The 13,207-nt window shown below is 38.4% G+C and overlaps 1 protein-coding gene across 9 annotated transcripts in view; it reads left to right on the top strand.

Moving 5' to 3' along the window:
• The window catches only part of LOC108971900 (band 3 anion transport protein), a 48,258-nt gene extending 35,802 nt beyond the window's left edge, over positions 1-12,456 (top strand). For 4 of the 9 annotated variants that reach the window (XM_018938244.1, XM_018938243.1, XM_018938248.1 and 1 more), the window contains 15 exons: positions 2,454-2,601; positions 2,895-3,034; positions 3,161-3,282; positions 3,423-3,552; positions 3,976-3,987; positions 4,079-4,237; positions 4,328-4,570; positions 4,656-4,796; positions 8,110-8,313; positions 9,380-9,571; positions 9,637-10,008; positions 10,068-11,380; positions 11,461-11,655; positions 11,725-11,953; positions 12,043-12,134. In XM_018938244.1, coding sequence (XP_018793789.1) covers positions 2,454-2,601; positions 2,895-3,034; positions 3,161-3,282; positions 3,423-3,552; positions 3,976-3,987; positions 4,079-4,237; positions 4,328-4,570; positions 4,656-4,796; positions 8,110-8,313; positions 9,380-9,571; positions 9,637-10,008; positions 10,068-11,380; positions 11,461-11,655; positions 11,725-11,953; positions 12,043-12,111 — 3,669 coding nt within the window. In that variant the 3' untranslated portion in view covers positions 12,112-12,134. Of the gene's footprint in view, positions 1-2,260; positions 2,344-2,453; positions 2,602-2,894; positions 3,035-3,160; positions 3,283-3,422; positions 3,553-3,975; positions 3,988-4,078; positions 4,238-4,327; positions 4,571-4,655; positions 4,797-8,109; positions 8,314-9,379; positions 9,572-9,636; positions 10,009-10,067; positions 11,381-11,460; positions 11,656-11,724; positions 11,954-12,042 lie in introns of those variants that run through there. The other 5 variants (XM_018938249.1, XM_018938245.1, XM_018938246.1 and 2 more) reach the window with 5 other exon arrangements.
• Positions 12,457-13,207: the final 751 nt, after the last annotated feature.

Genomic DNA, 13,207 nt, shown 5'->3' with positions numbered 1-13,207 from the left:
GATTTTTCGATGAAAATCTGGATAGTTTTCAAGTTGTTGAGAACGAGGTGTGGGAGACTGATTTGTTTCTTCCTCAATTGATGCGCTAGCGGCAGCAATATGCTCGACACTAGAGGCACTTCTTTGTCCCACTGGCAGGGGAACATTTTGTACTGTGTCTGTGAGTTCAAATTTTTCCACTAGATGCCCATTTGTTAATCTGAAATTACTATTACTGATTATACCAAACTTTCCTCCTCTCTAGAGTACAACAAAATTAATATTTTAACTATCTCCTCAACAAATCTACCGAGTGCTATGTATATTAAAATAAACATTTAAAATGAATGACTGTTATATAGAAATGTATGTATATCGACTTGTATTTACCATGAACGAGTAAGTATTACTTTACGGTTTCTGTGGAAAACAAAAGTGTTCTATTTATAAATATAAACAAATATTGGCTTTTAACAGTAATTGCCCCTGAAATATTTGTGTGCTTGCCACATGCACACCCACACCCACACCTCTTTCGACGAATGGAAAGCGAGTAGCGCAGCGCGTTCGCAGCCGGTTAATGACACTGTTCGCCGATTTCCTGATAAGTGTAACAAAGACACTGCAATAACTGGTGCGTTGTGTCGACAGAACTACTTTAATTGGGTAGTTACCTGATACCTCAGATACTTCAACCAACTTTTCTAATTCGCATTTACCGTTAGTTTTACGAGCACACAGCCACCTGCATGAAAACTGTTGTGAATCACAATCATGGCGGCGCAAAATGGTGCATCTATAGACATGTGTGTACCATTTGATGTGTCAGAGAAAATGTCCTAATCTTAGCGGTTTCTGTTAAAGGTTGATCGAGAAAACTGGTGCTGTTGACTTTTATTTTAGTGGTCGAGAAGTCAATGAAATACCCTAATTATTGCCATTGGTTACCAATAGGTTACCTTTCGCTATTATATTTTTATATCAGGTATATATGTAGAAAGTCTCGGTACCTACCAATTTCATACCATAAAAGTGGGTTCATATTAGGAACTTATGTTATTTTAAGCATGTGAGTCTCCGCATGATACTAGCCGCCGTTTTGCCTACCTATTGATTTGACACCCTTCTCCTTTTGGTCCGACGGCTACGAAACAGCACGTTTCTTGGGGCTACCTTTGATGTCGACGACAACTTAACTAATCCTTATCATCCATCCGGAGATTAGTTACCCGTTACAACAACAGCACTATATTTGACCGCGTTTCTTGAAAATTACGAGTGTTGATAACTTTTCAAGGTTGAAAGTGAATGAAAAGAACCATTTACATAGTTCTGCCAACCTATACTGAAACTACCGTCTACTTACTTGGGCATCGGCTCATATATGCACACATATTTACTATATACGATATATCTGCAGCAATAACGGTGTCATTACATCACACTTTGTGATTTATTTCCCCATCAAATACTAAATTGCTTTCATTGAAACCAATTATTGACACTATGTTGTGCACCATTTAATCAGACTTGCACGAATTGAAGTTCTAACAATTGTGTTCACTTTGCACAGTTCCAAGAATATTTTTATGCCGTTATAAATGAATCAGTCCATCATAAATGCAGCTTTACCAATCTGTGAGGTTTAAAAATAACTTTTTTCCGGATTACAAAATGGCCGATATTATTTTCGATTGTTTGAGTGTTTCATGGTCATAAATACATTTGCGGATATCTTTTATATATTTATATCTTTCTTATTTTGATGTCTGTTTTCGATTTTTATAATTTTTTTTTATTTCCTTATTCTTTATAATTTTTTCCAAGTGTATTGAGTTAGAAATATATTCGAAATGTGCAGCATCACTTATATAATAGGCAGTCGTTTAGAATTACGTGCTGCAGAGCTCTTCACCTTCGATTGATTTATGCGAATGTAAACAAACTGAGAAGCGAGCGAAATTTCAGACAGTTTAACAATCATTTATGGTAAATAGAAGTCACATGACTTACAAGCATGTGTTCGATTCTATACACTCAATTGAAATCCGCTAACAATATTGTACCTCAGAAAGTTGGCGCATTCGCCTGAAATATGTGGCTTCATGCACTCGTGTTTACAATCAGTCGCCACATATGTAGTGCGTGCGTGTATACATCGATACATGTACCTACATGCAACGTGTTCGGCCACACGAGATGCGTTTCGATGATGAACTTCACAGCTATGCAGCAGTCAATATTTGATTTGAGGCATCTTTCGCCTGACATGCCTTGATCGGTCGTGTCGTGCGCGCTCAAGCAGGCGGTTGCAAGTTCGCATCTGGCGAAACAGTCCAAACAATCTTACACAGACTTCCACATGTAATTATAAGACACTTATGTATATGCCAAGTGATGGCTTAACTCCTTACTGGCTGAGGCACATATGGCTAAGACGAAATCATGAATATTTTTCTCCGCTTTTCTTGCAGTCCACCGGGAATGAGGATCCAAACGAGGTTTACTTGGATTCGGAAATGGAAAAAGTTTTCGCCGGTCCAAGTGCCCATAAGGAAAAGTTCGATGTAACGACATTTCAGGACGCAAATCAGCCGATCGGATCGTATAAGCAGAGCAACGGTAAGTCGAAATTTCGCCCAATTTTGATTTCAAAAGCAAAATAAAAACAAGCCTTTGAAATTTGAACTGTCAGCAGCAAATAGTTTATCGTCAAACCAAAAATAAGAAAAACTATGAAAAATAAAATATTCGAAAATAAAAAATTTATTTAAAAGAAAGTTAAGGAAAAAGTTAAGCATAAAAATGTTACAAATAAATTAATTAAATAAAAATTATTGCAAAATTGTTTCAAATTATGAGCGCAAGTGTTGGAGGCACCGAAATTGATCAGGATACGCCCCTTATAATTACAGTGCATCGTAAAAGTGAACTGAACATTGAAGAAGACTCTGAATATGAGAGTACAACCGATCCCGTTAATACACAAAACTATGATGACCTACCCGAGGACTACCCATTAGTATCAGAACGCGCCGGACACGGTGATCACTCGGTAAGTTTAACGATCAAACCATTTTGAAACACGCCAAGCGAAAGCGTGTACAATAAAAAGAAAGCTTGAGATTCCCTCACTAATATTCGTCAAAATACTACCTTAACGGCATTTTTATGTCAACAGGATAACTCCGCCGAGGAGAAGCAGGTGCATTTCGGAAAGAAAAAGGCTGTAGTAACACCGCCCACTTTAGTATACGATGAACAACCCGCTGACAATATACACGAACGCAAACGACGAAGAAGGTACATAGCATACACACAAACACACATCTCACTTTCCGTGAATTATTTTTACAATTAATGCTCACGTTTTCCACAATTACTTTTCATTGAATAATTGCTAATGAATAACTGTAATTTACGATTTATACTTTACCCTACAGCCGCCATCAGTATTATAGACAACGTAAATTTTCCCATCAAGACAGCGTGGAAACCAAAAAGGTGGTGGAGGAGAATGGCGAGGCCGGTGTCCGCAAGGTATCCGTGCAACCGGAGGATACCACATTAGAGGTAACCAAACGCGTTCGATTCGTCTTCAAAATACTGTTAGAATTTTATGTGGCAATAGTTTAGCTAGCGACCATATTCATAAAAAAAAAGAAAACTCAACAAATTTTCTACTTTTATTTGATGCAATGACATCAAGGCTGCGTCCACGGTGCGCATTTATTTAAGTAAAATAATTCCAAAAGTTTAAAAATATTTGTATGAATGTGGTCGGCACCGATTTCTGTTTTAGCAATAGACAATAGAAATCTCTAGCAGACACTTAACCCAGTATCTTTATGAGACGTAATCATTCATCACTTGCTTTATTTTGTGCTTTTCTCTCACCTTTTTTGTGCATAAAAATTTATAAATTAAACAAAAATTCTCGAATCGAAAATGACCAATTGAAACAATCAATGCCAACTGCAAATTTTGACACCACAGCCAGCTGCGCAGGTTGTTATTCACTGCAAAGGCTTATGCATATTCTTTCACTGCAACTATTTTTCTTAATAACTTACTCAAATGTATTTTCTCAACTAAATAGGAGGCCGATCTCAATGAGTTGAGATCCCATCGTTCCGATGATCCACGTGCGCTGAGACGTCACAAAATCCACCATTCATCAATCAAGTTGCGCGAGTTGCCGCAAATCAGTGTGGCGGGCTTGCAGCTGAAGAAGGTCTACGACCACAGTCCGCACGAGGTAATACAACAATGAGCAGCCATTGCTCCGACTTAGGTTTATGAAATATGTAACCACGTTTTGACTCACCAACCTTTAACTCTCTGCCAGATATTTGTGCAACTCGATGAACTCACTGGCTTAGGCGAAGAACGCGAATGGAAGGAGACGGCGCGTTGGATCAAGTATGAGGAAGATGTTGAGGAGGGCTCCGATCGCTGGGGCAAACCGCACGTTGCGTCGCTCTCCTTTCACTCGCTGCTCAATTTGCGTCGCTGCCTCGAAACGGGTGTCGTGCTGCTGGATTTGAATGAGAAAGACCTGCCGGCTGTGGCGTATCGCGTTGTGGAGCAGGTATGTGGGCCGTAAAAAGCACATAATACACCAAATTTTGTCAATGCCGCTATTTTCATTGTTAATTTGTTTTACACTCCCGCAGATGGTCGTTGAAGATCTAATCAATGCCGAAGACAAACCGGCGCTAATGCGCTCATTGCTGCTGCGTCACCGACACGTGAACGAGCACCAGAGCGGCTTTCCGTTTACGAAGCGGAAATATAGCAGCTATACGAGTCTACAGGTAAGCGGCGTTTAGCTTTGACATGCTTACGTAATATTATGTTTTCTTTACGTTTATCGTAATCATCCAAATGTCAGTGTCAGTGCGTATTTATCAGTAACTGCTTTGCTCTCCGTCAAAAACTAACAAATCCACGTCGCACAGGCCCCGTCTGTGATGCGTTCGGCGCTAGAAGGCTCATGTTTCTGTATTTAATGATCATGCTTAACTACTAAACCATATTGTATGAGCCAAATCACTTCATATGTTTTATGATTTTGCGCTAAATTTCAGTTAAGTTCATATCAAAGTCTGTACATACACATTCGCATTTATTGAATTACTAGTCGTCCACTGTCACTTTGAAATATATCTATACACTCTTCATTATGATTTTTCGTTTTGGAAGAATTGGGTAATAACATTTTGTATTTTGTGTGTAAGTCAGTAATAATGTACATAATATATATCAGTGTAAGTCAAGCTTAATAGTCGTACTGATGACAACTTTGTGACTGCAAGTCTGTGTTTAAGATTAATTTTTACTTGCAAAGTACTTTGAAGAGACCACGCTTCGAGTAGTCGTCAGGATAGGACATTGCTCTCACGAATGCTATCAACAGTCACGCATCCCGCTAAGCTCTCTCTAGATAGATTGTTTAGTGGACTACTCAATAAAGTTTATCCATAATAAATCCACAAGCCTTGCTGACCACCTAACTCAAGTATATGTACATACTTGTGAAAAATATTTATTGATTGAGCTATTGGTTGTTTATCGAATAGAATTGTATTTACGTAATCAAATTAAACATCGCTTTATTATTAATTACTCATATACATACATATTTATGCCGTTGGTATATCCATTTATATTGTATGTCTCTGTCTTTCTCTTTCTGTTTCCACTTTATTATACTTTTTTCTTCACACAAAAATCGTCAAATCGTCAAATCGGCAATGCTATACCATACCATCGCAAATGTTGGATAATCTCATAAATTTTTATTACCCTGTTTTTGTTCCAAACATCGGCATGAAAATGTCTTCTCCCGCGCCTGTGCCTACCCATACATATGTACTTATATGACATTTCAATTGCTCATCTCAACAAATCCGCCACATTGTGCACCAACTTCGTCTAACTGTAACGCTGTGTGTGTGCTCAAACAGAAATCACCGCAAAAGAATGGCAGCAAAGTAACCACTGCGATTGCCAAAACTTTAATTTAAGTTTTCTTGCAATACATATGCTATAACTACATATAACTATAGTATTCACTAAGCTTCTACAGTAGCCGTCCAATTATGTCATCTAACTCAGAGGAAAGTAGACTCCAATATTACTGTGAGCAGGAAATAGTAAGACTTTTTAGTTTAAATTTCGCGCGAAAACAAAATAGTAGAAATATTTTTTTTTCTGGCCTTGTGTAACCAATGGGATAAGGATGACGACAAACCACGTCTAGGACAGCAATAATGGTGAAACCAAGCTTTCCGAATACCAGGATGTGTGAGCCTTGGATCTATGCTTACGAACTGGAAATAGATGTTTCATCGGCCAAATATTCTAAGTAAAGTGAGAGAACGATTGGTTCCAAAATCAATAAATTTTTTCGAAAAACATCGTCGCCTTAGCGTCTGTGAAACAATGCTTTCCGACCAACTGGATGTCATAAATTGTATTGTTACTCGCGGTGAGTCTTGGATCTATGCTCACGACCAGGATGCATACGAACAATCGGCCGAATATCGTGACCAAGGTAAGTCGAAGCCGAAAAAACACGCGAGAGCAGATGTTGAAGGTTATATTTCAGTTTTTCGCATATCGAGGTGTGGTGCACTCTGACTTGTCAAGAAGGAATACTAGAGTGTTATGCGTCCTTTGCGTGAAGCTATTCGTAAAAAGTGCTGGAATTATGGACTGACAACTGTTGATTTTTTCACCAAAATAAGGCACTGTCGTTTAACGCATTGCTTCTTAGTGAGTTTTTCGCCAAATTTTCAATCAACAACGTGCCGGAATCAACGTATTCGCCTGATTTAGCTCCGTGAGACTTCTGGCTACTCAGCAAACTCAAACGACCGCTCCGAGGAAACCGTTTTGAGTCAATCCAAGGCAATAAACTTGAATAGAAGAATAGTCCGAAATTGACTTTAACAACTGCTTCGAAGTTTGGCAAAAGTGTTGACACAAGTGTAGACGGACTACTGGCAATAAATAAAGAATTTTAAAATTATAAACAAAATCTTACTATTTTTTTGCTCACAGTAGTATACTGGTGTATGCGTGTACTCCTATGTAATGTAAATTATTTGTAAAGTCAGTATATATAGTAGTAATAACACTCGCTGGAATTGTAATATTTGGCGAGTCGGAATTTTTCTACCTGTGAGAAGATCTATATCTTAAATAAAAGAAGACATTTCATCGATGTGGGTTGTTATATACCCGCTCTAATTTGTACTGTTCCTCAGGTCGCGTGTTCACATAATCGAACGGCTACTGTAGTTGATTGCAAAAGCGTCGTAACTCATAACGAAACTCCGCCAGAAAGTAGTGCTCGAGCGCTTGCTTTCGATTTTTCGATATATCACCAGCTAGTTGAGAATTTGCCTTAACCTTTGAAGCACACAAAGCAATTCAAAGTTGTTGAGTTACGTCCCTCTTGCAGAACACGGTCGCTTTGTGTTGGAATATAGTCACAAAGCAAACTTAACATGTTATTCGTGCTTAATGTTCCTGAAAATGTCATTGTTGATTCAATAAATGTATAGAAATTAAAAAAAAAAAAAAAAAAAAAAAAANAAAAAAAAAAAAAAAAAAAAAAAAAAAAAAAAAAAAAAAAAAAAAAAAAAAAAAAAAAAAAAAAAAAAAAAAAACATAAACTAAAATTTAATATGAAAGCCTCGAGCTGATATTAAACTTTTTGGCGTCAAGCTTTCGTTGATTCTTTGTGCTATGCTTCTGACAACTTTGCTAAGTTTCAAAAGCGTTTAACAAACTCACAAAGTGCTCCAGCACGCATGTATGTATGTAAATACTTATGAAAATAAAATTATTTTTCTTTCTCTTTTGCTTGTTTGAAACGCGCTCATCTTCTCGGTTTTTTTGTTTTTTTTTTATAAACCGCGAAATCCAAAATTATGCGAAATTAAATTGAAAATTGGCTAAAATAAAACAAATATAAATTCATTGAAATTCTATTGAAAACAATCGTCTGCAAATATATTTGACCGACACACACCTGTACACTATTTATCAAAAAATAAAAAATAAAAAATCCTAAATCCCGCACCCGCCAAATACCAACAACACACATTTGGGTTGTAGTTGCTTTGGATGGGCGGCGAAATTCAGCAGCACCTTCATCAGCAACAACAATTGGCACTACAACAACATCTTAGCGACGTTGAGAATGCCAAAAAGCGACGGTCCGTATGTGAGACCCTCAGTGCACCGCCCACATCCATTTCACTAAGCAGCGAACCGAACAACGGCACCAACAGACGGCACTCCACCATGTCTTACTTGGGAGTAATTACAAATAAATAAATTTAATTAATTGAACTCAATATTGAAATATGTATAACGATTTTCGTTTGGTTTGTCAGATTTCGTTTCCAGTTTTGTTCCTTCTAACTCCTCTAGTTTCCTTTTTTTTTTTTTGTACTTAAGTGAATGCAATGGAAATTATTTTGTTAAAGCATGTGCAATTCTTTTATCTTTACTAGTTGTCTTTTGTTAAAGAAACTCTCCTTAAAAACGGTTTGAAAACAATGATTTTTGTTTGAACATGAAGAGAGGTGGAAGTTGGCATGATTCGACATGCTGTGGATCGTCAGCGGCGACCCAGCAGTACGGCGAAACAACTTGAGGCGATTTTAGAGTGCTTGGTCAAACCAATCAATTTCCACACACAGAAAGTTATTAATATTTGTTTTAATGATTGTGTCCAAGAAAATTTAATGAATTTTAAGGGATCAATACAAAAGTTGACTTTTATGGAAATATTGATGATATTGATTTCATGCCTTCCAAGCGCCAAAAAGTGATCAAAAAATTCCTGTATATCAAACCTAATGAAGTACCTGAGGTCGTGCTTAACCCAGCCTAGGACTGTCTTCCTTACGTCTTCGTGAAATCCTGCTATTTAGATTTCAAATCCCACCTTTTCTTGGATAAACCAAACACTGTGACCCCTAGAAAATTAAGATACCATATCGACGACTAAGAACTTTAAAATGCCTTCTTTTTTTTTTTGTTACTTGTGTTGATTGAATGAATTGCAGTGATTGCCTAAGACTATTATATATATGTATACCCGTATTTAGCCGCTTTAATTCTTCTTAGAAACTTGTAAATGTAGCCCATTATATTATTCTCCTACATCTATTTTAGTATGCATGAGTTTTATACTTTCGTACGATTTTCGTTTTTGTTCCAAAAAGTTAATCGCATGCTTTAGTAGGACTACTAACCCTAAATGATAATTAATAAAGTTTCACGCCTCCCGCAGTTCTTCAAAATTCTGCATAGTTCATGTATATTCGGAACTTCTGTATGAAGTTTTTGACAAACGTTTGTTTAATCCTTACTTTAGAACCTCTCTGGGGAAGACAAGCGGCCTAGAATAATGCCGGCAACTGAGATTGGTGGTAGCAAGCGGAGCAATGAGTTGAAGATTGACATGAGGGACGACTTGTATTCTTCGTCGCAGGAGAATCTGCAGAAGCTGCAAAACGACAGCATTTTTAAGCGCATACCTGTGGGTGCTGAGGCAACAACGGTGTTGGTAAGTACGATTCTAACTAAAATTTAAACACTTAGCTCTGCTAAACTCAACTTCTTGCCGTGCAGGTGGGTGCAGTGGACTTCCTGCAACAACCAACCATCGCATTTGTGCGTCTTGCAGAGGGCGTGCTTATGCCCACTTTGACAGAGGTAGCCGTGCCGGTACGTTTTATGTTCATACTCATGGGCCCGCCGACCCTCGACTTGGACTATCATGAAGTGGGTCGATCCATTGCTACGCTAATGGCGAACGAACCATTCCATGCAATTGCATACAAGGCAGATGATCGTAAGGATCTGCTGTCGGCCATCAATGAGTTCTTGGATGATTCCATTGTGCTGCCGCCGGGTAATTGGGAGCGTCAAGATCTCTTGCCATTTGAGGAATTGAAAGCAAAGAAGGACTGGATCCGTTCGCGCAAGCGAAAGGCGTTAGAGGTAAGCAATAGACTTAGAGTCTTCTAATGTTTACAAATTTTAACAAATATAATATTTAGGTTAAGAAAGAAATGAAGGAGAAGATAAAAGAAGAAGCTAAAGTAATTATTGAGAAGAAGCCAGAATTGGAAAGTGGTGATGGAAAGAAGAAAATTAATCCGTTAGAAAAAACGCACAAATGGTGGGGTGGTCTGCGCAATGACCTTAAGCGCCGTCTGCCCATGTACAAGAGCGATATCACCGATGGTCTGAACTCGCAAACGCTCGCCGCTACGATCTTCATGTACTTTGCTTGCCTCTCGACCGCAATCACTTTCGGTGGTTTAGCCTCCGAAAAGACTGGCAATCTGATTGGCATATCAGAGACCTTGTTGAGCACAGCACTTTGTGGTATAATTTTCCACACGATTTCTGGACAACCGCTCGGTATTATCGGTACTACTGGCCCTTTGCTACTCTTTGACGAAGCGTTGATAAACTTTTGTCGCGAGAACAATCTGCCCTTCCTCACCATACGCGCCTACATCGGTGTTTGGTTGGCCGTCATCGCTACCACGCTGTCTGCGTTCGAGTGCAGTGTTTATGTGCGTCTATTCACAAGATTCACACAGGAAATTTTCTCCGCATTGATCACATTGATCTACATCTATGAGACATTGATGAAATTAGTTTCGGTTTATAAGAAGAACCCGCTGTTGGCCGACTATAATTTCCCACCAGCAACGCTGGCACCGCAACTACAGAGTTTTGATAATACAACGATGGAAAGTTTGGGTAATGTAACCGCCGATGTGTCAGTCTCGAACACTACAGTCAGCATTGGCTTAGTGTCGAATATCGTATCCCATACGAATATGCCAAACACAGCGCTTTTCTGCACGATACTCACCTTGGGCACCTTCACGATCGCCTACTATCTGAAACTCTTCCGTAATTCCCATTTCCTGGGACGAAATGCTCGCCGTGCGCTGGGTGACTTTGGTGTGCCGATCGCCATAGCGATTTTCGTCTTGATTGACTATCTCATACCACAAGTGTACACGGACAAACTTAGCGTGCCAGAGGGTATTTCACCCAGTGATCCGGATGTGCGCGGTTGGTTGGTGCCCCTGGGGGGTATGCCCGTTTGGGCACCCTTTGCCTGTGGCATACCCGCCATTTTGGTATACATTCTCATCTTTATGGAGTCTCATATTTCGGAATTGATTGTCGATAAGCCGGAGCGTGGTCTGAAGAAGGGCTCCGGCCTGCATTTGGATATTGTGATATTAGGTTTTTTGAATACATGTTGCGGCCTCTTCGGCACACCATGGCATTGTGCAGCTACCGTGCGTTCAGTAACACACGTCTCTGCTCTGACGGTGATGTCAAGGTGCGTAACTAGTTTGGTTACATTTTATTTACACAATATATATATATTTAATTGTATGTATTACGTTTTTTATATTGTAGAACACACGCCCCTGGTGAGTCGCCACGCATTATCGATGTTAAAGAGCAGCGTCTCTCTGGCTTCTTTGTGGCTCTCTTAATCGGTCTATCCGTGACAATGGCACCCTTGCTGCGCTTGGTACCCATGGCGGTGCTGTTCGGTGTATTCCTATACATGGGTATTGCTTCAATGAGTGGCGTACAATTCTTCGACAGGTAAGCTCTATACCCGACAAATATCGACTTCGTTGTTTATGCTATACACCGCTGTTGTAATGCTTTCAGAATGGGCTTATACTTTATGCCTGTAAAGCACTATCCGCCCACACCGTTTGTGAAACGTGTGCCCACTTGGAAAATGCACATGTTCACCACAATACAATTGCTCTGTCTCACTTTACTCTGGGCTGTGAAATCGTCCAAAATATCATTGGCTTTCCCCTTCTTTTTGATTTTGATGGTGCCCATAAGGCAGCGCCTTGCCATGCTCTACACACCCGAACAACTGCAAGCGGTAAGTGGCCCAGTGACCTCTTTTATTTAGTTTTATCATTGATTGTAATGGAAATTTGTCACATAATTGCTGTCCTTTATTTAATGTAGCTCGACGGCAGCGAAGCCAAGGATGAGGACGAACCCGATTTCTACGAAGAAGCAACCATTCCAGCATAAGGAAGCAAGTGTACATATGAAAGGCTGTATTCGAAGCAAAAATTAAATAGATTTGAAAAGCTTTATAAATAGAAAAATTTTAGGATAATGTGATTTTGTAAACCCATTCAAATTTATTTAGTTTCTTGTTTACAAGGTGACTAACTTAAAAACCTGCATAACTGTAATTGAAGGAATTGCCTGTACTTAAGCATAAACTTATACACTAAAGTGCTTTATAAAATATTTTATTGTTCATAAAGTCATTTAATTTTTACACATTTTATTTTGCGAATCTTTTGCTAGTGTTGAACTCGTTCTAATTTTCGAAGCTAGAACTGAGGTGCCGCATTGATGAATGTTAAAGGAAGCACTACTAGGAAAGAAACAAAGTATTTTTCTACCCTAACGCTGTATAAATGAAACAAAAACAAAAACGTACTTACTTTATTTGTATAATGAGCAAATTGTATGCTATATGTGTATGTATATGTTAAATTAAAAAAAAAAAAATAATAATAATGTTGATAAAAAATGGCGTGGCGCGTCCACGATTAAAGTATTATCTCGCAAAATCAAAATCACTGATAACTGTATATGTATATATGGTAATTAGTTGAAGGTATTGCAATTTTATTAGATATTAGTCTAGAAATATTAAATAAATTATTGTCGCAAATCGCCAGGCAAGTTGTGTAGAAGTGGTCCAAACAAAACCAATTTGACTAACCAATTTTAATGATGTATTAGTAATTGTTATCGAAATGCACTCTTAGCGAAACCAAAATAGTTCATGCTTAATGGAAACACTGAATGTCCCCTACTTAATGACTACTTAATTAATTTTTATTAAACTTAATTAATTAGGAACTCATAGCTGTGTGTGCATTATCTATAAATAGTGATTTACAGATTACATAGAAAAACAAAACAAACGAATTCAAAACAAATACAAATCATTTCATGGCGAAATGTGTGAACTTAGTGCTTTGTAAGCCAGCGAGTCTATCGCTGTTAATGTCATTGTGATGTATTGTACTTATCAGCTTGGAACAATAATTGAAACAAAGGAAACGAACATGGAACACCGTTTATTAGAGATGCTAAATATTTTCAG

This window comes from Bactrocera latifrons, unplaced genomic scaffold (assembly GCF_001853355.1).
Source record: "Bactrocera latifrons isolate USDA-ARS-PBARC rearing strain unplaced genomic scaffold, ASM185335v1 scaffold_364, whole genome shotgun sequence".
Lineage (NCBI taxonomy): Eukaryota > Metazoa > Arthropoda > Insecta > Diptera > Tephritidae > Bactrocera > Bactrocera latifrons.
This window is presented reverse-complemented; position numbering and strand designations above follow the sequence as displayed.